Source organism: Podarcis melisellensis (assembly GCF_964234715.1).
Source record: "Podarcis melisellensis genome assembly, chromosome: 5".
Taxonomy (NCBI): Eukaryota; Metazoa; Chordata; class Lepidosauria; order Squamata; family Lacertidae; genus Podarcis; species Podarcis melisellensis.
In genome coordinates this window covers 89,542,663-89,570,310 of record NC_138537.1, presented here as the reverse complement: position 1 = coordinate 89,570,310, position 27,648 = coordinate 89,542,663, and the positions used below count along the sequence as shown (strand labels likewise).

At 46.2% G+C, this 27,648-nt stretch overlaps 1 protein-coding gene across 1 annotated transcript in view; it reads right to left on the bottom strand.

Moving 5' to 3' along the window:
* The window catches only part of DRGX (dorsal root ganglia homeobox), a 44,399-nt gene that overhangs the window by 9,052 nt on the left and 7,699 nt on the right, over positions 1-27,648 (bottom strand). The window contains exons 5-6 of the mRNA XM_081911888.1: positions 20,890-21,062; positions 17,505-17,617 (exon numbers count right to left, since the gene is read on the bottom strand). Of these exons, the coding sequence (XP_081768014.1) occupies positions 17,505-17,617; positions 20,890-21,062 (286 nt within the window). The remainder of the gene's footprint in view (positions 1-17,504; positions 17,618-20,889; positions 21,063-27,648) is intronic.

The window sequence follows — 27,648 nt, the reverse complement described above, 5'->3', positions numbered from 1 at the left end:
CTCTGTCCCTCTTTCCTTCTCTCCCTCCTCTGATGCCCTCTTTTCAGCAGGGGGCCGGTCCACTGTCCCTCAGACCTTGTGGGAGGTCGGACTACATTTTTTTTTGGGGGGGGGGAGAGAAATGAACGAATTCCTATGCCCCAATGATGACCCAGAGATGCATTTTAAATAAAAGCACACATTCTACTCAAGTAAAAACACCAGGCAGGCCCCACAAATAACCCAGAGATGCATTTTAAATATAAGGACACATTCTACTCATGTCAAAATATGCTGATTTCCGGACCATCTGCAGGCCAGATTAGAAGGCGATTGGGCCAGATTCGGCCCCCGGGCCTTAGTTTGCCTACCAATGCTCTTGCATCTCTGCCTCCCAAAGCCTTGCACAGCTGTTTGTTGCCGTAGCCCTGGCTACAAGCGCTGCAGGTGAATGGTGCCGCTGGGGCTGGCTAGGGGTGCTGGTTGCCAGGAGCTGAGACGGCCTTGGAGCAAGCAAGCTGGCAAGGGAGCCCAGCCAGCCGGTCCGCCAGCCCCTGCCGTTGGGAATGGACAGACAAGTCCCAGGCCCCTGTGGAGCAATGTGAGGAAGCACCTCTTTTGGGGGGCAGCTCAGAGAGCAGGGGCAGCGGCAGCGGAGGACTCCCAAGGAGAGGGGAGAGGAGAGGAGGCTGAGGGAACCCTCCACAAGGGAGGGTGTGTGGAAAAAAGGTGAGGGGCTGCCAGCTCTGCAGGCAAGGGTGGCATAACTGGGCTCCTGAGCCCCACAAGGCTGCCACTGAAAGAAGGTAGATGGTCAAGGGAGCTGTGGACTCTAGAAGAAAGGAGATCTGCTCCTGTCATAGTGTGTGGAAGCCCAGCCTTAGCATCTGAACGGGGCCCTTTGCTAAATTGTTTCAAGAAGCTGCTGTCTCCTGTATTCTAAATTAAAAACACACAATTAGTTCTCCATTAGGTTACAGCAAATTCTGCAAAATTGATCTGGAGCACCTACTGTTGCTATATTACATCATGCTTGAAAGGCTGAGCTCGGACATAAATACTTAATGTAATAAATACAGTCTGAAATATTTGATCCACTTGACAGTTTAATTGATCTGCTACAGAGAGACTGACAGGAAAAATTAAATTAGTCCTGCCTCATCTCTGCCAAAAGCACATTTTAACTGAAAGTGGTACTTGAACTACAGATCGGTTCACAAGGGGATCCCTTTTTCCACTAGACACCACCGGAGGAGAAGAGGAGCAGGGTGAGCTTAGAATCAGGGGTAGACAACCTAAGGCCTGTGGGCCATAAGTGGCCCATGGAGGTTGTTTAACCGGCCCCCGAGTCACCCCAAACCAAGCCGCCCGCTCAGTGAGTCCCCGCGCAGCGCGGCACAGGGACTCGCTTCCACAGTGCTGGAAATCGCATCTGCGCATGCTCAGACTCCGGAAATCGTGTCTGCGCAGACGCCGGAAATCGTGGCAGTGCACACGATCTGACCCACGCAGGGATCTCCGCTGGAGTGAACCAGCCCAGGGGAGGTAAACCTGGCCTAGATCTAGATTTTGAAGCACATCTTTCCTTGATTATCACACTTGCACCCTGACACAGCCACTCCCAACCTGGTGCCCTCCGGACATTTTGGACTCCAGGTCCCATCAGCCCCCTGCCAGCATTCATACTGACTGGAATTGATGGGAGTTGCAATCCAAAATAACTAGAAGGCAGCAGTTTTGGGAATCGTTCCCTAACAATTCTTCCTCCTGAGTCGGTGGGATATTTAGTAAGGTAAAGGGACCCCTGACCATTAGGTCCAGTCATGGCCGACTCGGGTTGTGGTGCTCATCTGGCTTTATTGGCTGAGGGAGCCGGCGTACAGCTCCCTCACCCCGTCATCCCTGTGACGGGGTGAGCTCCCGTTGCTTGGTCCTTGCTTCTGCCAACCTAGCAGTTCGCAAGCATGCCAAAGTGCAAGTAGATAAATAAGTACCACTGTGGCGGGAAGGTAAACGGTATTTCCGTGCACTGCTGTTCGCCGGCTCCCTTGGCCAATAAAGCGAGTTGAGCGCCGCAACCCCAGAGTTGGCCACAACTGGACCTAATGGTCAGGGGTCCCTTTACCTTTACCTATGCCTCAGTTCCAAAGGATTCTGGCCCCCTTCCCTGTTTATTCATCTATTTTATATACAGCCCAGTTGTTAGAGCATGAGACTTAATCACAGGGTCATGGGCCATGGGTTCAAGCCCCATATAGGCCAAAAGATTCCTGCATTGCTTGTGGTTAGACCAGAATTCTGGGTTTCCCAATCTTGGGTCTCCAGCTGTTTTTGGACTACAACTCCCATCATCCCTAGCTAGCAGGACCAGCGGTTAGGGATGATGGGAGTTGTAGTTCAAAACAGCTGGAGACCCAAGTTTGGGAAACAGTGGACTAGATGAACACCGTGGTCCTTTCCAACTCTTCGATTCTATGATTCTAATAATATGTAGATTGTATGAGTCCAGAGCCTGGGGTCAGTGCACAAACTACTGAGAAATAATTCTCAATTGTGGCTGTTGGTTCCCTGCTCCAGTTTAATGCGGGGCATCTGGGGGGGGAGAGTTGCGCACACATAACGTCATCCCCCTGGGCCTGGCTAATCTATAGCGCTTTCTGCAGGAAAGGTTTAAACCCATTTCGTGCTGCAAATACACTTCTCAAACACTTGCTGCCACCATGTGTACACAAAGAGCGTTTCTTATTGGGCAGAACTAGTGATGTTACAGGGCTGTGCCACTCCCCATCTCCTAAAAGACTTCTGGTATATTGAAAAACGGGATGCGGGTGGCGATGTGGGTTAAACCACAGAGCCTAGGACTTGCCGATCAGAAGGTTGGTGGTTCGAATCCTCTGCCAACCTAGCAGTTTGAAAGCACATCAAAGTGCAAGTAGATAAATAGGTACTGCTCCGGTGGGAAGGTAAGCAGCGTTTCCATGTGCTGCTCTGGTTTTCCAGAAGCGGCTTAGTTATGCTGGCCACATGACCCGGGAGCTGTACGCCAGCTCCCTCAGCCAGTAAAGCGAGATGAGCACTGCAACCCCAGAGTCGGTCACGACTGGACCTAATGGTCAGTGGTCCCTTTACCTTTATATTGAAAAACATGCAATTTCCTTTTTTTTACAACGAGGAAGGAAGTGTGTGTGTTTGCAGTGAGGTAACCCCAGCGAGGTTACCACCAGTGCCGGGGATATGGACATACGAAAACCAAAAGAAGTAAAAAAGCAGTGATAAGCAATATTTTTAAAAAAGGCTCACCTGTATGTATGTATGTATGTATGTATGCATGCGAGTGCCAACATCACAGACAGCAACTCCAGTGTTAGGCAAAGTATTGCACAAAGCCTAGACAGCATCTTCAAAAGCAGAGACATCACCTTGCCAACAAAGGTCTGTATAGTTAAAGCTATGGTTTTCCCAGTAGTGATGTATGGAAGTAAGAGCTGGACCATAAAGAAGCCTGATCGCCGAAGAATTGGTGCTTTTGAATTATGGTGCTGGAGGAGACTCTTGAGACTCCCATGGACTGCAAGAAGATCAAACCTCTCCATTCTGAAGGAAATCAGCCCTGAGTGCTCACTGGAAGGACAGATCGTGAAGCTGAGGCTCCTGTACTTTGGCCACCTCATGAGAAGAGAAGACTCCCTGGAAAAGACCCTGATGCTGGGAAAGATGGAGGGCACAAGGAGAAGGGGACGACAGAGGACGAGATGGTTGGACAGTGTTCTCGAAGCTACCAGCATGAGTTTGACCAAATTGTGGGAGGCAGTGGAAGACAGGAGTGCCTGGAATGCTCTGGTCCATGGGGTCACAAAGAGTCAGACACGACTAAATGACTAAACAACAACATGTAGAATTGTATAGCACTATGCAAAAAAAAGTGCATTGCAAAAAATGAGCCCTGTGTGTTTCAAACCCTACATGTGTACATATCCTTTGCAGGCTGGGGGGGGGGGCAACCAAGGCAAATAAAACAAGATTTTCTACTCACAACTTACCCAATTGCACTCAGTTATTAGAAGGAATGGGGCACCAGGGCAAGCACAGAATAGTATATTAAAGGCTGCCCTCTTAAACAAACACCATTATTTAATGAGCAAATTAAGTTGATTTGGATACGCAGAAGATATGAAAAATAAATCTAAGGAACCGTGGAAAGAGAAGGATGGAAGTCAAGGTTGGAAATGTTAAGATGATTGTGAATTCGTTGAAATGTATTAATCTGAAAAGTATAAATAAAACTTTAAAAAGACTATTATTAAAAAAATTAATTTATACCTCAAAAAGGACATTCAGGGTAATTCAGGGTATTTCACCTATATATTAAATAGCGTACGAAAACAGAGCACAGAAGATACTTCCATGTCACAGGCCTACATGCAGAACAAATAAAACTTTCAGATGCTATGTGATCCATGTAAACGCAGATCACTCCAGCTTGCCTTGCTCCACCAGAATGGTTCCTAAACATCTCAAATAAGAGAATTGCCTGTGAAGTCCGGCACATAATAAACACACAACACTGGTGGAGGTGTGATGCAGGGCTTACTAGGGAAGAGCTGTTAAGTCCTAATGTGCTGTGCTGTTACGAAGCATTACAAATGCACAGTTTCCCAAGACAAACATATCCTGAGCAACAACAGTGGTACAGGAAATGGGGAGTGGAGAGAGAGAGACAGACTGAATGTACAAAAGCCCTATAAACCTGAACTGGAATCCAGTTTGGACGACTGCAATGCGCTGTATGTGGGGCTACCTTTGAAGGTGACCCAGAAACTACAACTAATCCAGAATGCGGCAGCCAGACTGGTGATTGGGAGCGGCTGCCGAGACCACATAACACCAGTCCTGAAAGACCTGCATTGGCTCCCAGGACATTTCCGAGCACAATTCAAAGTGTTGGTGCTGACCTTTAAAGCCCTAAACGGCCTCGGTCCAGTATACCTGAAGGAGCATCTCCACCCCCATCGTTCAGCCCGGACACAGGTCCACGCCGAGGGCCTTCTGGCGGTTCCCTCATTGCGAGAATTAAGGTTACAGGGAACCAGACAGAGGGCCTTCTCAGTAGTGGCGCCCGCCCTGTGGAACGCCCTCCCTTCAGAGGTGAAGGAAATGAGCAGCTATCTTCTGTTTAAAAGACATCTGAAGACAGCCCTGTTTAGGGAAGTTATTAATGTTTGATGTTTTATTGTGTTTTAAATATTCTGTTTGGAGCCGCCCAGAGTTGATGGGGAAACCCAGCCAGATGGGAAGGGTATAAATAATAAATTTATTATTATTATTATTAGGAAGACGTACACACAATTTGGGGGGGAGAGCCCTAACAGAACAGCATCAAGCATTAAATCCTGCACACACATGAAGATTGCACAGTCCTCACTTTAACTGTTCCTGCCTTGCATGCATCAGATGAATGGGGCAAAGGAATTTACGTGGGTGAGAAGAAAGGGAAATGTTAAGAAGCTTTTATTTCAAAATGGCAGTAAAGATCTCCAGCTGTTAACTTCCGCTTCCCATCTTTATAGACAACCCACACAGCAACAGCCCCACATATATACAACTCTGCTCTTTTCTCTCTGCCCTGCCCATCGCTGTTGAGACCAGCCCTGATCCCTTTTTGTTTAATGTTTTTATTAAAGAATTTTCCATTTTGTTCAGACTTCTCCTCCTCCTCGTCTCCCCTCCCTCAATCCCCTGGAATTTGCATTACAGGGACATGCACACATGCACACACACACAAAAATGTATATGAGAGAAAGGGAAATAGCACCATACTCAGAAGTCGAGCTCAAGAATGGTCAAACAAGACTTCCCGAAACCTATATTCGCATGGCACCCAAAGTCCTGGGTGGAGCCTATCACGCCTCTCCAGGGACAGAATTCCACCAAGCTGGTGCCACAGCTGAAAAGGCCCTGTCCCTAGTGGATGCCCGCTGTGGGTCACTCAGCAGCCAGAAACTGGTGCAAAGCCTCAAAAGTAGAATGAACCGTGTAGATACCCAGGTACCAAGCTATTTAGGGCTTTAAGGATCAAATCCGGCACTTTAAAATAAGCCTGGAAACCAACAGGCAACCAGCGTGGTTCATACAAAATCAGAGTAATATGCTCTGATCAGCTGACTCCAGCTGATTCTGGTGGCTGCATTTTGCACAAACTGAAGTTTCCCCAACTATGGAAGACACTAGGTCAGGGGTCGGCAAACTAAAGCCCACGGGCAGGATCAGGCCCAATTGCCTTCAGGATCTGGCCTGTGGACTGTCCGTGGATGGGCGTGGGGATTCTGTTCGTTTGAGCTGCGCCATTTCCCCCCCTGCGCCATTCCATTTTTTGCCCCCTCCCTCACACACACCGCAGTGGCGCCTCCTCCCTCCCTCCTCCTGGCTTCTCCCTGCCCTGCCTAGAGGAGGAAGGGGGCTGGGATGAGCTGGCTGAGCGCCATTTTAAGCAGCCCCTCTCCGGAGCCAGCCCTTTTGCGACGCTCATCTTCTCAAGGTCTGAGGGACAGTGGACCAGACTGTGGCTAATATTTTTTGTCAAACCCTGCGCTAGGTCATAAATGACCATAGTGAGCCACAGCCATCCATAAGGTTTGCAGCTGGCATACCTGCACAAGCTGGCAAAAGTCACTCCTAGTCACCGATGCCACCTATGAATCTCAAAAAAACCAGCACCAAATCCAAGAGCATCCCAAAAACTGAGGAACTGCTCCTTTAGGAGGACTGAAACCCCATTCAGAACAGGGCTCTGTGTCCAGGGCAGCTGTTTACCAGCTCCATCTGGTACGCAGGCTGAAACCCTATCTGCCTGTGGACTGTCTCACCAGAGTGGTGCACGCTCTGGTTATCTCCCGCTTGGACTACTGCAATGCACTCTACGTGAAGGTGACCCGGAAACTACAACTAATCCAGAACACGGCAGCTAGACTGATGACTGGGAGCGGCCACAGAGACCACGTAACACCAGTCTTGAAAGACCTACATTGGCTCCCAGTACCTTTCCGAGCACAATTCAAAGTGTTGGTGCTGACCTTTAAAGCCCTAAATGGCCTCGGTCCAGTATATCTGAAGGAGCGTCTCCACCCCCATCGTTCTACCTGGACACTGAGATCCAGCACCGAGGGCCTTCTGGCGGTTCCCACATTGCGAGAAGTGAGGTTACAGGGAACCAGGCAGAGGGCTTTCTCAGTAGTGGCACCTGCCCTGTGGAACGCCCTCCCACCAGATGTCAAAGAGAACAACAACTACCAGACTTTTAGAAGACATCTGAAGGCAGACCTGTTTAGGGAAGCTTTTAATGTTTGGTGTATTATAGTATTTTAATATTTTTTGGGAAGCCGCCCAGAATGGCTGGGGAAGCCCAGCCAGATGGGCGGGGTATAAATAATAAATTATTATTATTATTATTATTATTATTATTATTATTATTATTATTATTATTATTATTATTATTATTATAGCAATCATGATACTGGCTTGGACAGCCCATGGGCAACCAACATTCATCTTCTCTGCATTAAAATTCAGTTTTGTTTCTTCCCATCCAGTCTTCTCAGCCTGACAAACTCTTGTTTGTGGCTCCTGCTGTGTCCCTAGAATCTGATGAAAATGAGAGACAAAGCTGTGTATTATCAGCCTACCAGTGACACCTCTGCTCAAACCTCAGACTCTGTGGTTTCATGTAAGGTTGGGACAAGGCAGAACCCACTGGAACTCGCCCAGGAGAAAAAGAACTACACAATTTGATAAGACATCTGAAGGCAGTCCTGTATCAAGAAGTTTTTTATGTTAGTTCAAATATCTGCTGGAACTATAAAGAAAAAGAAGGTACCTTTTATCATATGTGGTGGGCTTGTAAGATAATAAAAGCTTTCTGGGAGATGATATATAATGAAATGAAAAAATGTTTAAAATAACTTCTGTTAAGAAAACAGAAGCTTTCTTATTAGGAATTACAGGTACCGACATCCCAAAGGAGCAGAAAATATTTTTGATATATGGAGCAACAGTTGCGCGGATGTTATTGGCCCAGAGTTGGAAAGAAGACAAGGTCCCTACCAGAGAAGAATGGCAAACCAAGTTGATGGACTACGCTGAGATGGCAAAGCTGACCGGGAAACTCAGAAACCAAGAGGATGAAAACTTCATAAAAGAATGAGAAAAAATTATAAGTTATCTAGGAAACCACTGTAAGCAGATGGAAACAAGGGCAGGATTATGACTCCCTTGTTGTGAAAAAAACATTATGGACAATGCGGTTTGATATTTTAAATAATGGAGTATGAACTAATATGCAGTTGTAGGTGTTTAAAATAATACTCCATGATGGGATGGGGGGAAGTCTCGAGATTCAGAGAATCTCCACATACAGTGTGATTTTATTGATTTGTGTTTATTTGTATTCCATCTGTAAAACCAATAAAATGTCGGGCGGGGGGGGAGTGTTTAAAGTTTGATGTTTTTATACATGTTGGAAGCCTCCCAGAGTGGCTGGGGAAACCCAGCCAGATGGGTGGGGTAGAAACAATAAAATTATTAGGGACTTCCGGGTTGGCGCCATCGCGGAATGGCGGACTCCCTCCGAGCTCCGGAGGGAGCCTGCTCGGCAGTGGGTTGGGTCCCGCCGCGCCGGCGACGCGGGGACCCTCAAAAACCATGGGCGCAGATGCCCATGGACTTGGTGACTCGGCGGGCACCGTTTGCGCCCCCTGACCCGCGAAAGAGCCTTTTTAAAGGCTACGGAGCGGGGGATGGGGGTGGCGTGTTGCTATGAGTCCTCCGCTTCCCCTGCCGAGCGAAGCCGCATGCCATTTGACGGAGAGTGCTGACTTATTCCATTGAAATTCTGGACTAAAAACAACAACCCGTGAGTAATCGGGAAATCGGATCTAAAAGGAACTAATTTTTTTAAAATTCGGAATGAGCGGGGGAGATGCAAAGAGGAAGTCCATCTCCCCCCTGTTGTAAAGGTTTAAAGCAAGGACCTGGCACTAAGATCGAGAGAAGGGTCTGTTTTTTTATTGATAAAAATTATTAATTTCACGATGGAAAATTACAAGATTGTGCTGGAGGAGAAAAGTGGATTGTTTGAGCTAAAGTGCAACACCCCCCCCCCCCGGGAACCAGTAGAGAAGCGTGAGAGAGCCTGGTGAGGAGATATAAAGATTTTGACAGCTGTCAAAGTAGCTGTCAAAGTTGGAGAATAAAAAGAGAACTTTGTTACTAGGACTTTGCCGGTTAGATTCGTTACAATGTGGATATAAATTGTTGAAAACAAGGGACAATAAGTTAGTTTGACTTTTGGGCGTGATCTGGAAGGAAACTAAGTTACCATAATCCCTCTAGAGGGGACTTTGGGACACTACAAGAATTTGTTGCAAGTGGAAAAATACTCATGGATTTGAATAGGACTTTTTATCTCCTGGGAAAGCTGCAAAAATGAAACATTATTTTGTCTACAGAGGTATCTACACTAAAGGAGACAATAGATATATCTATTGAAGAACGGAAGGGACTTGACGTAAGTTTTTGTTCCTGAACAAATAAAGCCTCTGTAGAGGAACTAGAAGATTTTGGAATTAGAATGTTTTTGCAGCGGAACAGGAAAAGAAACCTGAGGAAAGAGAGGAAAGAGAACAACAAGAAGTCCTAAAGCCTACTGGGAAATGATCTATAATGAAATTAAGAAAGTCCTTAAGTGGACATTTGTAAAGAAACCGGAGGCTTTTCTCTTGGGCATGGTCGGCCAATTGGTACCAAAGAAGGATAAGACATTTTTTATGTATGCAACCACAGCAGCAAGAATCCTGTTGGCAAAGTATTGGAAGATGCAAGAACTACCTACTCTGGAAGAATGGCAATCGAAGGTGACGGAATATATGGGACTGGCAGAGATGACCGGCAGAATCCGTGACCAGAGGAAAGAGACAGTGGAAGAGGACTGGGGGAAATTTAAAACATATTTAAAAAACTACTGTAAAATTGTGGACTGATAAGATGTTAAGGGGTAAGAAACAAAGAATTACAGCTGTAAATCTTAAACTTTAAGAAAATTTAAAAGGGACTTGACTAAAGATTGATTGATGAGTTGCTCGAAAAAATGGCAAAACAAGGATGTGGCGAAGGGAAGGCATGGGGAAGTCAATTTTTGTTGTTTGTTTTTGATGTTTGTGTTTGTTTTGTATTGTCTTTAATATGTGGAAAAACTAATAAAAATATTATAAAAAAAAGAGAACAACAAGAAGTGGACAGAGCTGGAAGTGGGAGCATTTGGGACATTCAGATTTAAAAGGATTAAGAAACAAAATTTCGAGTTTTACTCGTAAATATAGAGATCTGAATGAAAGAAAAAATGGACCTTCTTGAGATAGAGTTTTTCCAAAGACTGGGTGTTTGAAACTAAAGACTATCAAAAAGACGGCAAAGACTACTAAAAAGACGGCAAAGTGGAGCTGACCGAGATTTGGACATGGTGTGGGGTCTCCAGGCTGACAACAGATAGATTGATGGACATTGGGGATCGAAACCGGGAAAGGGGGGAGGGAAATTCGGAATCCAAAGGGTGTAAAATTATATTATGTTCTTTATTTTGTTATTTCATTCTGTCCTGTGTATTAAAGAGGGGAATTCGTGGAAGGGAACAGGGATCGATCTTAGAGGAAAAAATATTTTTAAGTTGAAGGATGGTATTTATGGAAATGGAATACAAGAGGGGGTGGGGTGGGGAAGTCCTGGAAAGATGTCAATGAAAGTAAGGCTGAAATGTAAATGTCTTTTTTTTTCTTCTTTTTTTTCTTTTATATTTTTGTTTTTTCTGGAAACTTCAATAAATATTATTTTTTTAAAAAAGAAACAATAAAATTATTAAATTTAATTATTATTATTATTAACTATTGCTGCCTGCTCTACAAATTGCAAATATATAATATCATACAGAAGTCTTTCCTGGCCACGAATTTATGTTGTGAACCACCCTGCGATTTACAGATGAAGGGCTTTATACAAATTAAATAAATAAATAAATAAATAAATAAATAAATAATAATAATGTGATCTAAAAGAGCAACGTTCTGGGTAAGTCCTTGCCTTCCTGCGTCTCACTACAACAGTGGGGTCCCGGGCATTGACAAATTCCACTCATCCAGGACAATTAACAAGCCCTTTCCTCGCAGGCACCACAATTAAGCCTTCACAAAACCTTTTGCAACCACAGCAGCGCACTAACCCTGAATGAGCCTGATCGATCCTGCCCGGTGCTTTGATGTATAATGCAGAAGCTTCTTTCCCATCAATGGCTGCACCCAGGCTGCTACGCCAACGGAGCAAGCACTATCGCAAGCGGCGATGCACTATGCAAGTCATCCCATGACAAACGTAATCATTCATCTCCTTCCAACCTGCACTGGGCAACAGAGGATCCGGGGAAGTTCTGTAGGAGCGGAAGGGAGGCTCTCCCACAATGATTAGAGAATTTCCGCCGAAAACCAGAGATTCTTGTTTACCTCCATTAATAATCTCTCCATTAATGAATTGCACTGTTGCCTTTGTCCATTAAGGAACTGCTCTGGGGGTCCTTGCTTTTAAGCTTGTTGATTTCTCCTGGTAACTCCATATTATTGCACAGAGCATAAATAAATCATGCGCAGCGAGGGATTTTCCTTCTGTAGCTCGGTGTTCAGTCGAAGGCTTCACAATGCCACATCATGAAGGTGATGATGTTATAGATTCCCAGGGAGGAAGGCAAGATCCTCTTACAAAAATCACAAACCCTGGATGAACGGCCCCATCTACACAAGGAGCAAGTTGCAGCTACCGCCCTATATTTAGAAAGGAAGGGTAGAAGGGATCCTGGCACACTGTCCAATGTTCACTCATCATTGTGCAGATGCCTGATTATCATCTTCAAAACCAACTACTCTATTCCAAACTTAAAAATGGAAAGCATAATGCAGGTGGTCAACAAAAGAGGTTTAAAGACTGTCTCAAGGCAAATCTAACACTGACAACTGGGAAACACTGGACTACGAGCGCTCCAACTGGAGAACTGCTTTTACCAAAGGTGTCATGGGCTTTGAAGACACTCGAACTCAGAACGCAAGGGAAAAACATGCTAGGAGGAAGGCACACTTGGGAAATCCACACCGTGATCAACTCCTGCCCGGAAACCAATGTCCCCACTGTGGAAGAACGTGTGGATCCAGAATTGGCCTCCACAATCACATACAGACTCATTGTTAAGACTGTGTCCCATGCCAGAGATCATCATCAATGAGAGCATTGGTAAAAGAGGAGAGGGAGTCATTGTGTTACACAAGACTATGTCCCACTAGCCTGTATACTGGACCGAGGCTGTTTGGGGCTTTAAAGGTCAGCACCCACACTTTGAATTGTGCTCAGAAACGTACTGGGAGCCAATGCAGATCTCTCAGGACCGGTGTTATGTGGTCCCTGCGGCCACTCTCAGTCACCAGTCACATTCTGGATTAATTTACAGAAGCCATCATGCTTTCTGATTTGATCCCGGAATATCCCGCTTTTCCTTAGGACGTCATTAGGTATAGTAGGATGTCCCTATTTTCACTGGAGAAATGTTGGAGAGTATGGAGTTATTTGACCCATGAACCAAGGAGATAAGTAACTATACAACCTTCAGAAGACATCGGAAAGCAGCTCTGCATAAGGAAGCTTTTAAAAAATGTTTAATGTTTTATTACGTTTCTATATATGTTAGAAGCCACACAGAGTGGATGGGGCAACCCAGTCAGATGGGTGGGGGTATCATCATCATTGTCATCACTGAATAAGGTAAAGGTAAAGGTACCCCTGACCATTAGGTCCAGTCGCAGACGACTCTAGGGTTGTGGCGCTCATCTTGCTCTATAGGCCGAGGGAGCCAGTGTACAGCTTCCGGGTCATGTGGCCAGCATGACTAAGCCGCTTCTGCAGAACCAGAGCAGCACACGGAAACGCCGTTTACCTTCCCGCCAGAGCGGTACTGTCAGGGTTTCAGGGAGAGAAGAGCAGATGGGGGAGGAGACAGAGAGCGAGGGGGAAGAATCCCAGAGAGATGAGGAGGAGGATGACGATGACCAAAGGTCGTCCATGAGTCTGTCCAGTGAGTCAGAGGACTCCCAAAAGGAAGCCCCCCTGGTCAGACCAAAGGGAGGCCAAGGGGGAAGCAGTGAGGAGCAGGGGAGTGAAGGGAGAAGCCCCAGTAGGAGTTGGACACAGGAGCCGGCTTCTCAGCCGGAACGGAGTGAAGGGGGTGGAGTTACCAGTGTGTCAGAGGGAGCAGAGCAAGAAGGAGACAGGGGGAGGAGATCGGAGCAGGACGCTCAGCCGGAAGGGGTGGAGAGCAGCACCGGGAGCAGTGTAGCGGTCGAGAGAAAGGTCAGAAGCAACGTACGCGCGCCAAGTTCAAATGTAGAGGCGCGCGGAAGTGAGGAGAGCCCTGGGGAGGAGCCCGGCCCCAAAGCGAGAAGGAGGGGGGCAGAGGCATCAGAGGATTCAGCCTCGGGCGAGTCCCGGCGAGGGGGAACCCAGGGGGGCAGAAAGACCCTGCGGAAAAGGAAAGAGAGGAAGAGGTGGTCCAGCACAAGCCTCTTAAATTGGTGCCGAGGCGGTACGGATTCAGAGGGGACTTCAGCGGTCTAACGTTACAGACGTAGAGTCACAAAGATGGAATGTAAACGCAACCATGATCTGCAATAAAGACTTTCTGTAAATAAACCGGATTGGAGTTGGGTCTCTTGTGAGCTGGGACCAGACGGGTGGCTCTGACAGGTACCTATTTATCTACTTGCACTTCGATGTGCTTTCGAACTGCTAGATAGGCAGGAGCAGGGACTGAGCAAAGGGAGCTCACCCCGTCACAGGGATACGAACCACCGACCTTCTGATCAGCAAGCCCTAGGCTCTGTGGTTTAGACCACAGCGCCACCCGCGTCCCAATCGTCATTGAATAGGACATCCCTATTTTCATCAGAGCAACACTGGGTGGTATGCCAGGGTTAGTGGGAACTTGGGGAAAATATGGTGGCAGTCTACTGGAGGACCTCTTGCCTGACTGGCCTACTCAGATCAGCAATCATAGAAGAAAGCAATAGGGACACGGAAGGAGCAGCTCACCTATGGGAAAAATGTTATAGCATTGGGGTATTTTAGTTTAGAGAAAAGGTATTGATGGGGGGGCATGTAGAGATGATAATGCATGATGCTGAAAAATTTGATACCCCCCCCCCACTAGAATGCATGGACAACTAATGAAGCTGAACATTGGAAGAATCAAAGCAGATAAAAGGTGCATAATTACACTATGGGATCTGCAAGGAACCATCTTCATTGGCACAACAGCACCAAAGAAAGGCATTATCCACAACCCTCCCTACGTGCTGTGGTCTCAATACTAATCAAGTCTTTCTGCAGTTGCTATTTCCAGGTTAAAAAAATAAAATAAACCAACTTCTAATGACTCACACTTTTAACCTGCAAAGTTCTTCCTCGATAAAGGAATGCTGGCCGAAGATGTATTGCACATCACGAGAACTGGAGAGCTGTGTCTGGCCGAAGCATGGCGAACCTGGTCAAGAGAGCTTTAAGCTCCTCACACATCAGTGGGCAGGAATGAAGTTCAACCTGGCCTTGATAGAATGGGAAACTGGCCCCAAACTTGTGGGATGTAAAACACAGGAGCAGTCAATTACAACATTCCTAGAGTGTACATGTTTAGACATGGGGAGGGATGTTTGTCCAGCCAGCAGGTAAACTTCCTGGGACAGACTTCCTCCGCATGTGACTAGAGGTGGGTGTGGCCTCACCTGTGCAGGTAACGACAAAAGCACAGGGCAGGGGCAGCCATCTCTCTCTTCTCTTCTCTTCCTTCGAAGAAGCAACAACCCCTAAGCTAAAGATGCCCTCTTGGCTCCCAGCCAAGAGAGGACAAAGGGACTATCTTCTTATAAGATAGAATCCAAATGTATATTACTTTATTAAGCTGTCTGCCTTCTGGGATCTGATGTGAACAGAATGTGAGTAAACTCTTTTTATACTTTTGTAAAGGACTGTGTCGTGTCTTGTATTTTAAGAGGGAATAAAGGAGAAATTACCAGAGTGATTATTATAGAGGTTCTAGCAAACCTGAGCACACGCTACCATTGCGAACTTAAGATAAAAGGAATGTTTTACTCTGCTGATATTTTGGGAACTTGTTAATACAAGTTGAATAAGGATATAATCAGTCAATATATCCTCTCCTGCATCCCTGAACATTCCCACAATACTAGCAATGAAATTAAACAGAGGCAGATGGAGAGTTCTGTGTTTGGGCTATCTACCCATAAAATACACAGCTATGGGAGAGGCAATCTCAGCCTCAAAGTCACAAGCTGAACATGAGTCAGCAGTGTGATGTTCCTGTAAAAAAAGGCTAATGCCATTTTAGACTGCCTTACTGGAAGTGTAGCTTCCAAGACTCAGAAAGTAATTGTTCCATTTTATTGTGCACTAGTCAGGCTTCGGGACATGGGTGGCGCTGTGGGTTAAACCACAGAGCCTAGGACTTGCTGATCAGAGGGTCAGCGGTTCGAATCCCCGTGATGGGGTGAGCTCCCGTTGCTCTGTCCCAGCTCCTGCCAACCTAGCAGTTCAAAAGAACGTCAAAGTGCAAGTAAATAGGTACCGCTCTGGCGGGAAGGTAAAACGGCGCTTCTGTGCGATGCTCTGGTTCGCCAGAAGTGGCTTAGTCATGCTGGCCACATGACCCAGAAGCTGTACACCGGCTCCCTTGGCCAATAAAGCAAGATTAGCGCCGCAACCCCAGAGTTGGCCACGACTGGACCTAATGGTCAGGGGTCCCTAGTCAGGCTTCACTGGAGTACTGCGTTCAAATCTGAGCACCAGACAAATTGGATTGGGTTGAGAGGAGACCAACGAAGACAAACAGGGGTTTGGAATCAAGTCCTATGAAGTAAGGCTGAAGAAACTTGAGTGTATTTAACCAAGAGAAGAGAAGACTGAAGGGACACATGGTGTCGATCTTAAAATAACAAAAGGTCTGTCACAAAGAGAAGAGCAAAGACTTGTTTTCTGCTGTCTCAAGAGAGCAGACCAGATGGGCTAACGTTACAGGGGTGTAGGTTTTGGTTGAACATTCGTAGTGACCTTTCAACGGTAAGAGTGACTCAACAATAGCAGTGGCAGGCTTTGGGCTGTCAAATTTCAGCAGGCACTCCCTGCACCCAGTGCGGCCAAACGGGTTGCACAACCCTAACATCGCCTCTGACAATATAACCCATTATCTGGGGCGGGTCTTCAAACAGAGGCTGGTCAGAGAATACTGTAGGTCTGGATTCCAAGAAGAGGGTTGGACAAGGTGACCTTTAATACCCTTCCCAACTATGTGCCACAAACTGACCAAAGAGCTGCCTTTTTTAATTCATGAAAACAATCCGGTTCACACAAGCAAGTGAACCAAGGCTCCCCTCTGCCAACAACTGGCTTTTTATGGATGAACTACTGCAGCTTTGTGAACGAACCAGGGTTCAAATCTGAGTTCAGGGCAGGCCCGAGACTTTCTGCCGCTGCAGGCAAAATGCCCCAGCGCCACCCAACACAGATCTGGGGCCAAGCCCCAATGTTGCAGCTGCCCTGCCTGTGCCCCTGAAGATGCACCAGTGCTTACCAGTACAACATGGCTACAGCAGCAAGAGCACTGTGTCGGTGGAGCCCTGGCAGAGATGCAAAACCAGGGGTGGGGAGGAGGGGCAGGTGTGCCTCCAGAGGCAAACAGCTTCCCCTCGCCTCGAAGATGGGCCACCCCTGCCTGAGTTCAGCACTGGGTATTCAGGGATATCTCATTGCCTGTTCTGTCACTTATTCTGCAAAGCATGAATGGTGGTGAACGAAACCACAGAGCCACTCTAATGGGAAACAAGTCACAGGGTGACTCAGCAGCACATGTCAGAGAGCAGCAGCCAGAGACAGTCATTTCCCATTTTCTTTAAGATACATCTAGGAAGAAGAAGCTTTTCCGTCAGATTCACTCATGAGACAAAAAGGAATGCCTCCACCTTACTGGAGAACATTCATGGGCTTATCGGTTGGCTTTGCAGACCAGGCTACTGCAAAAAAAACCCCAGCCCAATCACGTTTAGACATTTGGTTAACTGAATGTAATGCGACACGAACCTTTGCATGTTTACTCAGAAGTAAGTCCCATTGCTTCCAGTGAAGTTTCTTCCTGGATAAGCGTATACAGGAGTGCAATCGAAATCTAATCAATCGGAGCGTTTGCCCAAAAAGTCAGAACAGAAAAGCAAAAAAAGGCGACGTCCAAAAGTGCCAATTCTGCAACCGTTGCGCCCAAAAGCCCCAGCCGAATCAGCAAACTGCGGCTGAGACACAACTGGGTTGTTATTATCATCGCCATCTCAAACACAAAGCACACCTTTCTGCCGCGGAATCTGGGATTTCAAAAAAGAGACCATTACCTTTGAGGGACGCAACTTGCGACAAAGCCTGGGCGTAGGTGGCCGTGTTGAGGAGAGTCCCTGGAAGACACGAAGGGAAAAACGGCCCAGAGGGACCGACAGCTCTGCTGAGGCTGCAAGGAATGGGAGGAGAGGGGGGGAAATAGGTTTTAAAATAAGTTGAAACCCATTAAAACTCAATTACAATTGTGTTAACTGCAGAGCTCCAGAGACAGCTGCCTGACCTGTCACCATGTTAAAAGGGGGAATCATTTGCATTCGGCGACCCTCAATCTAGAATTTGACCAAGCAACCCATATACGTACAACTCCAGCATCAATTGCATCAATTCACTCGTACTCGCTCCATCTTGGTATGTCTGGTGTTATAAGACGACAACCCTTCTCTCTCAAGGCCACCCACCATTCCAGTCATTTTGCCTCTCTCTGCGCTGGCTACCAAACATACCGTGGATGCCTCCAGGTGGTCACTATTTTGCAAGCTGGTAGGTGTGTTATGGGACACGGGTGGTGCAGTGGGTTAAACTACAGAGCCTAGGACTTGCTGATCAGAAGGTCAGTGGTTCGAATCCCCGTGACGGGGTGGGATCCCGTTGCTCTGTCCCAGCTCCTGCCAACCTAGCAGTTTGAAAGCACACCAGTGCAAGTAGATAAATAGGTACCGCTGCGGCGGGAAGGCAAACGGCATTTCCATGCACTCTGCCACTCTTCATGGTCCTCCATGCGCCAGTAGCGGTTTAGTCATGCTGGCCATGTGACCCGGAAAGCTGTCTGTGGACAAACACCAGCTCCCTCGGCCTGAAAGCGAGAAGAGTGCCACAACCCCATAGTTGCCTTTGACTGGACTTAACCGTCATGGGGTCCTTTACCTTTACCTATAACTGGCACACAAGTCAAAAGAGGTGGTTCAGCTCTCCCAGCCACTGTGGCCCCTTGGGCAATCACAATGACGGATGGAGCAGCAGAAAAGCCACCGCTGATATATACATGTACCCATTGCCTTTAAGACCAAATCGGTGTGTGCAATGTGTACTTTGCACTCAAGTACTGAATCCCAGTGCAAGAAAATACCCCTGCTTTCTATGTGAACGCCAAAGGGAAGCACCAAAATGCTAAAGTAGAATCAATTGGAAAAACTGGTTCTGTTTGTGCAGCATTCCTGCACTGCAGGCAGTTGGACAAAATGACCCTCGTGGTCTCTTCCAACTCCTACATTCTATTATTCAATATATGCTTAATTGTAACTATGGGTTTTTCTGATCTATTTTTTTTAATGCTACGTTTATTCACTTTTATAAGTGAATAAAAAGGAATAGCTTTATTTTTACAAAGCTGATTTCAAGTTCACCATAGCACAAGCATGCAAGTCTACTCAGAAGTACCGGTAAGTCCCATTTAATTCATTGGGTGGCATTCAACTGCAGTTTTACAGCAGACTCATTGAAATTAGTGGCTCTAGCTTGGTCGTGCTCATTAATTTCAGTGGGTCTACTCTGAGCAAGACTTGGGGCTCATCCAGACACGTGCTTGTCCCATACCTAGAAAATGTGAGTCTGAGGGTCCCTCAGACCTTGTGGTGGGCCGGAGAAGGGGCACCAGGGTGGCGGTGGAGAGAAGATGAGCGTCGCGAAAGGGCTGGCTCCAGAGAGGGGCTGCTTAAAATGGCGCTCAGCCAGCTCAGCCCAGCCCCCTTCCTCCTCTAGGCAGGGCAGGGAGAAGCCAGGAGGAGGGAGGGAGGAGGCTCATTGAAATTAGTGGCTCTAGCTTGGTCATGCTCATTAATTTCAGTGGGTCTACTCTGAGCAAGACTTGGGGCTCATCCAGACACGTGCTTGTCCCATACCTAGAAAACGTGAGTCTGAGAGGTTTTGCTTTGCTATGCCCTCCCACTCTCCCCAGGGAAACCAGCAGTTTAGTGATAAATCGGAATAAACGTCAATTTGGAGAAATCCTGGTTGGTGTTTGCTCTGCTTCAGCAGTAGAGATTGGGTTTCCTTGGGAGAAAGAGGCAAGGATGATCCCTTAGTTGAATATCCATTGAGATTTTCTCCAGGTAAGTGCGTGCAGGACTGCAGCCACACCCTAATTCTAAGCCTGATATATAAAGGTAAAGGTAAAGGGACCCCTGACTATTAGGTTCCAGTCGTGGCTGATTCTGGAGTTGCAGCGCTCATCTTGCTTTATTGGCCGAGGGAGCCGAGGTCATGTGGCCAGCATGACTAAGCCGCTTCTGGAGAAACAGAGCAGCGCACGGAAACGCCGTTTACCTTCCTGCCAGAGTGGTACCTATTTATCTACTTGCACTTCAACGTGCTTTCGAACTGCTAGGTTGGCAGGAGCAGGGACTGAGCAACGGAAGCTCACCCCGTCGCAGGGATTCGAACCGCCGACCTTCTGATCGACAAGTCCTAGGCTCTGTGGTTTAACCCACAGCGCCACCCGCGTCCCTTAAGCCTGATATATAAGTGTGTGTTAATCCTATAAAAATAATTGACCCAAACCTAAAATAAAAATGTGTGATTGCATCTCAGCACATTCAACTAAAAATAGCTGTCCTTTGACCACCTGGGTAACAGAGCTTTCACTCTACGTGTGTTAAATGAGCATGTCTAGCCAAAAAACAAACAAACAGTATCATCAGCTATGGGTGCCGTGAGCCAAGTCTCTGGTCTTATGTTGGACTTACTGCAGCCTCACTGCAACTTCTCGCATTCATGGCCTCTGGGCCCCACTGCGTACAATGGTTACCGCCGCTGCATTGTGTGTGGGGGCATGGGCACACCTATCCATATCTGCCAATTAAGATCACAATTTGTACAACGGGTGAAGTGTGCTCAACCAACAAAAGCAAAAGCAGCATTAAATATGTTATTCTTTAAGTCGCTACGTGACTCTTCACTAAACTACCACTAAACCTCTGCTATCTTCCCCCATGCATGTGAGACCCTTTGCCTGGGTTCTGCCCCTGGTTTCCATCTCTCTGTTTCTGTCTCCGTGCAAGTTCACCAGCTATTTCATCCACCCGTCGCTACCACACACACACACATCCCTTTCCCCCCTTCTTTTACTGCCATTGTGCGCTCCCAGGAATAGCCTCGAAGCACCCCAGACAGCGGTTTGGATTTGATATCCCGCTTTATCACTACCCAAAGGAGTCTCCAAGTGGCTAACATTCTCCTTTCCCTTCCTCGCCCCCAGGAATTGGCTGCTATGATCCTAACCCAACCACATGACCAAAAAAAGGGTGTGTTCGATGTATCAGGATTGAGACGGTGGCCTATAAGTCTCTTCCCCCCTCCACCCACCCAAATGAAAAATGAGAATCAAAAAGATGCTTTCAAACTTCCACCCAGCACTAAATGTATATCAAATGGAGGCAAGCTTACCTCTGTTGAATCTCCAGGCTCTCCTTCTTATTCCTGGTTTGGTCAACTGGAGAGGGAGAGTTTAAATTCCTTCCTGGGGGTGTCACCTCAGCCATCGTCTCCTTAGGTCCTTCTTGGTCTGAAGCGCCTCTCTCTGTTTTCCGCCATTTTGCCCTTCTGTTCTGGAACCAGACCTGAATCGGGAAGGAGGGAACCAATAGGCAGCTTTGCTTGGGCCCCAAACTATTGTCATTTGTGTGAATTTCCTTTCCTCTTCTGCTTTGACTGTAAGAGAGCATCATCTTCTGCCTATTAAAACCAGGCTGCATCAAGGAGCTACAACAGGAATATCTACATCTCTGAGGCCCTTATTCAATTAAACACTATAATAAATAATTTCTGTAGGGCATAAGCACCTGATTCAAACACGGGGGGGGGGGGTATGGAAAGAACGATTATCAAAAGGAAGGGTTTTCCCCACACGTGAGGGTTAAATGCACCTTTGAGGTTAACTTGCCTTTGAGATATGATAGCCATCTTCAAATATCTCAAGCGCTGTCATGTGGAAGAGGGAACAAGCTTGTTTTCTCCTGCTCTGGAAGGTAGGATTCGAACCAATGGCTTTATGTTACATGAAAGGAGATTCCGACTCAACATCAGGAAGAATTTTCTGATGGGAAGAGCTGTTTGACAGTGGAACGGACACCCTCAGGAGATTGTGGACTCTCCTTCCTTGGAGGTTTTTAAGCAGAGGTTGGATGGCCATCTGTCATGGATGCTTTAGGCAAGATGTAGCTTGGGAATGGCTCTCCCAGTGCGCTGGCACCAAGCTGATCTCCCACTGAAGGAATGGGTTTCCCAAACCCAAAACTGACTGTGCAGGCAGTTTGGAATAGACACCAAAATCCCTATTTTTCCTTAGCTAAAATCCATTAACTTGAGCTCAGAGTCGATGTATAAACAAAAACCCGGCTGTATACACAAGTGCTCAGAGCCCTCTCCTTTATCAGTTTGTGACGGCAAGGATGGCCTTGACTGTACCAGTAGAACAGGGAAGACACGTCTGTGCCTTATCTTATATCCTGGCCACAAACACGCACAGACCTAGTCTGGGAACAGCGCCAGAGGGTGTTCTTGAAGATGGTGACCTCTTGCTCCAAGATAAGAGTAGGAACGGGAAGATCCTTTTATGGTCAGAAGTACAGGAAGCAATACCCTTTTATGGTTAAGAGTGCCGGAGCAGGAACATCTGTGATGTCAACCTGCGTGTACAAGCTGACGTGCTTGGATTCCTGGGGAAGGGGGAGAGGGTGCCTGGAGGATATATATACTGCATGAAATTTCTCATTTCTCTTTGGACTTGCTGTGGACTGACCACGCAAGTGCCTTTCTGCTGTTCCGGAGAGCAGAAATAAAGAACTCTTTCTCTGAACCAACCCTCGGTGTCATTTGACTTCCTTCCTCCTGTCCGGGAGCAACGCAGACCCAATCGGTGAACTCCAATAAGGCTACACCACTGCCTCCCCTACCCCTCCCAGTAAGAAGCAACACCAGTGACGGGTCAAGTCCGGCGTGCCACCCCTCCCCACCAACCACAATGGACCTTTTCCTTCACCTGTGTCTCAGGAGTTGGAAACAGAAGACTGAATGCAGAAGATAATTCAAATGTATGCTATAAAGGAAAAGCTACATGTACGGAATAACGGCGGCCAGAATTTTAGTAGCAAGAAATTGGAAAAACACAACAATACCCAACACGGAAGATTGGCAAAACCTACTGGTAGAATATCTGCAGCTAGCGAAAGCCACAGGAAGCTTAAGAGGCCAACCAAAACAAAAAGTCTATAAGGATTGGAGAATCTTTAAAGAATATTTAGAAAACTATGGAATAAAAGGAAACATCTTGGCAGAATTAGACTGATCCCTGTATTGTATAAATATAAGTTTGTAGGGAGGTAAAATGAAATTATATAAGAAATATGTAACTGTGCGGTATAAAGTAATGAGATTAATTGGAATTAAGTTTTAAATTTCTTCTCTATAGGTTCTATATTTGTGTTCAATATCAGGAGTAAATATGATTATAATTATATTAATCTTCTTATATCTTATAGTGTGGTGGTTTGTTTGATTCTTCTGTTAGTTATTTGTTTGTTTGTTTGTTTGTGTTTGTTTGTTTGTATGCATGTTTGTCTACTTGTATGTATGTCTGCTTTTTCATAAATTTATTTATTTTAAATTAATAAAGATATGTTTTTTCTTTTTTAAAAAAAGGAAAAGGTATATGCTGTTGCCCTCCAGATTCTGCTGGACTCCAACTCCCATCAGCCCCAGCTGGCATGACTAATGGCCAATGGTGGTGGGAGTTATAGTTCAACGGCATCTGGAGGGCAACACTGTTGCTATCGCATGGGCTTGATCGGGATTTCCCAAACTGGAGTCTTCAGCCCATTCTGGGACTGCAACTCCCATCATCCCTAAGCTAGCAGGACCAAGTGGTCAGGGATGATGGGGACTGTAGTCCCAAAACAACAAGAGACCCAAGTTTGGGAAACCCTGTGTTGAAGAACCAATTGTTTGACATGGTAGAAAGCAGGTTCATATGCTCTGAGGGACCAGAAGCCATCCAGTCCATTCCTAATCCTGAGACAGCAGGGTCATCTATTCATTGCCTCTCTATACAGCTTTTCCCCAAACAAAGTGAATTGCAGGAAGAACAAACCTGCTTATTTCTTATATCTGTTCTTCATAATCTAAGTTTGGTCAGGCTGCCAAATGAATGACCATCATAAAATCACTTTTATTGGGCCCAAACTAGATTGATTGATTGATTGATTATTAATTAAAATTGGATACTGCCCTCTACTCGCAGGTCTTGGGGGGGTGCGGTTACAACATAAAATCACAATATAAAACCACAAAACACATAATAAAAACAAAAGCAACCCAATAACCCACCGCCAGCACATGTTAAAGGGGCGTTGGATGTCATTCCGTCAAAGGCCTGGTTAAAGAGGAACTGAAATCAACCTGTGCCCCTTTTGTTGAGTAAGTATCGGCTATAGGAAGCCTGAGGAGCCTCCACATTATGCAGAACATGCTGGATTCAACCCCTGGTATCTTCAGTGTGAAACCCTAGAGCATGGGTAGGCAACCTAAGGCCCAGGGGCCAGATCCAGCCCAATCGCCTTCTAAATCCGGCCCACAGACGGTCAGGGAATCAGCATGTTTTTCATAGAATCATAGAGTTGGAAGAGACCACAAGGGCCATCGAGTCCAACCCCCTGCCAAGCAGGAAACACCATCAGAGCACTCCTGACATATGGTTGTCAAGCCTCTGCTTAAAGACCTCCAAAGAAGGAGACTCCACCACACTCCTTGGCAGCAAATTCCACTGTCAAACAGCTCTTACTGTCAGGTGGAATCTTCTTTCTTGTAGTTTGGATCCATTGCTCCGTGTCCGCTTCTCTGGAGCAGCAGAAAACAACCTTTCTCCCTCCTCTATGTGACATCCTTTTATATATTTGAACATGGCTATCATATCACCCCTTAACCTCCTCTTCTCCAGGCTAAACATGCCCAGCTCCCTTAGCCATTCCTCATAAGGCATCGTTTCCAGGCCTTTGACCATTTTGGTTGCCCTCCTCTGGACACGTTCCAGTTTGTCAGTGTCCTCCTTGAACTGTGGTGCCCAGAACTGGGCACAGTAGGGGCTCAATTTCTCAATTTCCTCAGAGGGGCTCAATTTCTCTGTATCAGGTTCCCCACAGATAACTGTGTTTTTACATGAGTAGAATGTGTCCTTTTATTTAAAATGCATCTCTGGGTTATTTGTGGGGCATAGGAATTCATTCATTTCCCTCCAAAAAAAATAGTCCGGCCCCCCACAAGGTTTGAGGGACAGTGGACCGGCCCCCTGCTGAAAAAGTTTGCTGACCCCTAGGCTAGAGATCCACTCAGATGGCCAGTCAGTAGAGACAGTTCAGAGCTAGGTGGACCAATGGTTTGACTTGGTATATATAGATCCTAACAACAGTAGGATAAAGATCTTTGCTCATGCCCTGCTTGGGGCTCCCAGGGAAATCTGGCTGGCCACTGCCAGACAAAATAGAATCATAGAATTCTAGAGTTGCAAGGGACCCTGAGGTTTATCTGGTCCAATGCAATGCAGGAAGAAGCGGCTGTCTCGTAGGGGATCAAACCTGCAACCTTGACATGATCAGACAGGCCTTCAGTCTGATCCAGCAGGGATCTACTTATTGTGTTGAACTATCTCTCCCACCGCTGCTCCCTGCCATGATTCCAAGAATAAAAAAAAACCCTCTCTGAAGCTGCTATTTGCATATTAGACCAATGCAACGCAATGCAAATGCAAACAGCAGATTTGGAGAAGAGCTTTTTGTTAGAATAGTTAAAAGAAAAAATTAAACACACACACACCAGTCCCAAGCCTGCTGCGGGTACGATTTCACTTTAAAAAAATATATGTTTATGTTAATAGCATGCACACAATTAACATCTTATCTAGCTTGGCCCTGAGACTAGCTGGTACAGCTTATGGAAAGTTTCTTCTCACTTTTAGCAACAATCTACATATTGTCAGTTTTGCCCCATGGCTTCCATGCAGAACAACAATGGCCTTGGTAGTTCATTCTGAAAACCTCACGCATCCAGAATTGAGCATATTCAGTCCCACTAATTATCAGTGGGATTAAGTAGCCAAAACCCAAGTACTTCAGTTTAATTGGGCTGTGACAAGGGAAGCCACAATCCGGTTATGCCACAAGACTTGGATTTAGCCCGACTAGAGGCAAATGTAAATATAAGTGGGCTGCCCATTATTTTAAACTGAAAATAGGCTGGCTTAACCAGGTTGTGGATGTTATTATGCGTACAGAAAATCAGGCTTTCCAAGCTATGGCTAAGGAAATGCACAATTTAAAAGATGATTACAATGTGTGGCGCATTGTTATCTTTCCATTTTTATTTAGCCTGCTTTTAATTGCGTGTATCAGCAAAGGCTGAATAATGATTTTATCTGCGTTCTAAATTTAGGAGACTTAAATGCAAAGCCAATTGCAGACACTTCCTTGTGTCTTAATTGAATGAAGGTCACAGCTATAACAACATTTAATTGAGCTATTTTTCATTATCATATTTTAATGACTTTGCAATGACAGTTTGCCGGCTTCTGAAGAAAGGGCCTGATGAAGTCGTTTATTTCCCTATTTAGTTTTTGTTTGACAACATCATCTTCGATTAAGACGTGGCTTTCCAGCACATTAATCATATTTGAATGAGCAAGGGGGAGAAATGTAAACATGGTTCCCTTCCCGTTTCCCCAGCAGGTCCCCAGCATGAAAGCAAAACCCAGCATCTATTGTCTGCTTGCATAATGTCTCACAACAAGGCTAAACACTCTAATTGTCACCACCCCTATCTCGCCCTTGCACCTTTCAGGGAGAAGTTATGATCTTCCACTTCTGAATGCCCAATAATTGTCCCATTTATCTCAATTTGCAGTGCAGTCTTTAGGCACCAATTGCTAAAATGGTGGGAGGGAAAACCCCAAGCTATCACCTCCAATGTACTCACAAAAAGGAGATTTGAATGTCCAAATAATAATAATCAGTTTAATTTCCCTGCACATGACCAATGATTCATGTTCAGATTTAATAATCAGGGTTGCATAATCTGATTATAGAAGAAATAATTTGTTTACAATCCCCAATTTACTGCAGTGAATTCCATTATCTCTCCTTAGCCATTGGGTTTTAAGAGATACTAACATGACCCTGGGGAAGAAAAGGCATGCTATTATATTTCCTACAATTAGATCTTTGCATAGTCTTAACCCCGAGCACCTACATAAAAAGAAGACAGAAACAGCAGGATGGAAAAACCCCATAAATAACACGGCTGAGCTGAGCGAAAGGCTGGCTATTGCAAAGCAAGTTGTGTGTGTGTGTGTGTGTGTGTGTGTGTGTGTGTGTGTGTGTGTGCAGCTATTCAGCATAACGCTTCTACTGCTGGCGCCGCTGTTCACACAAACCCTTAACATGCTGTGTTCTCACAAGTAGTGATGGTGGAGCTTCTATTTAAAGACACTGCACCCCTTTTTCTGGGTAGCCTCTATCCACCGCAAAGCACCTTCCATCACTAGAAAACAAGATGAGTCTGAGTTACTTCTCTTGAGCGCTGAAATGTGATTTGCAGATCAAAATGAAGTCTGGCGGCTTTTTAACGTGCTGAAATTTTGAAGCTCCTCAGTTGCACGAGCAGAACTCTAATGACCCCCGTGTCTTTTCTGCCAGCTCCAGCTCTAGGGCTTGGGAGGGAGGGGGATGTTCGGAGAAGGGAAAGACAGCACTTGTGGAATCTCCGTCAAAGAGCTACCCCCATAAAAGCCGCCACCAGGTATCCTTCATCAATCTTTGAGAAGACGGCTTCCGGCAGACGTCACTCCCCAAGCAAGAGAACGACTCGGCCTGGGAATCCCAGAAGCCAAACCTATGGGACTTGCACAGTTTGTGTGTGCGTGTGCAGGATTGCACCTTCATTTATCACACCTTTTGCAAGAAGGAAGTCCTGACGCTGATAATAAATGCCTCTACATACAGAAAAGGATGAGCTTCTGGGAAGGAATCGAGGCTGCCTGTTGATACGAATGGAACTTATTTCCTGACATTTATTTTGTCAGAAACTGGGAGGAAGGCTATGTTGCAGCAAGCAACACAGGCCCTCCTTATTTTCCAGGGACAGTCCCAGATTTACAGAAGC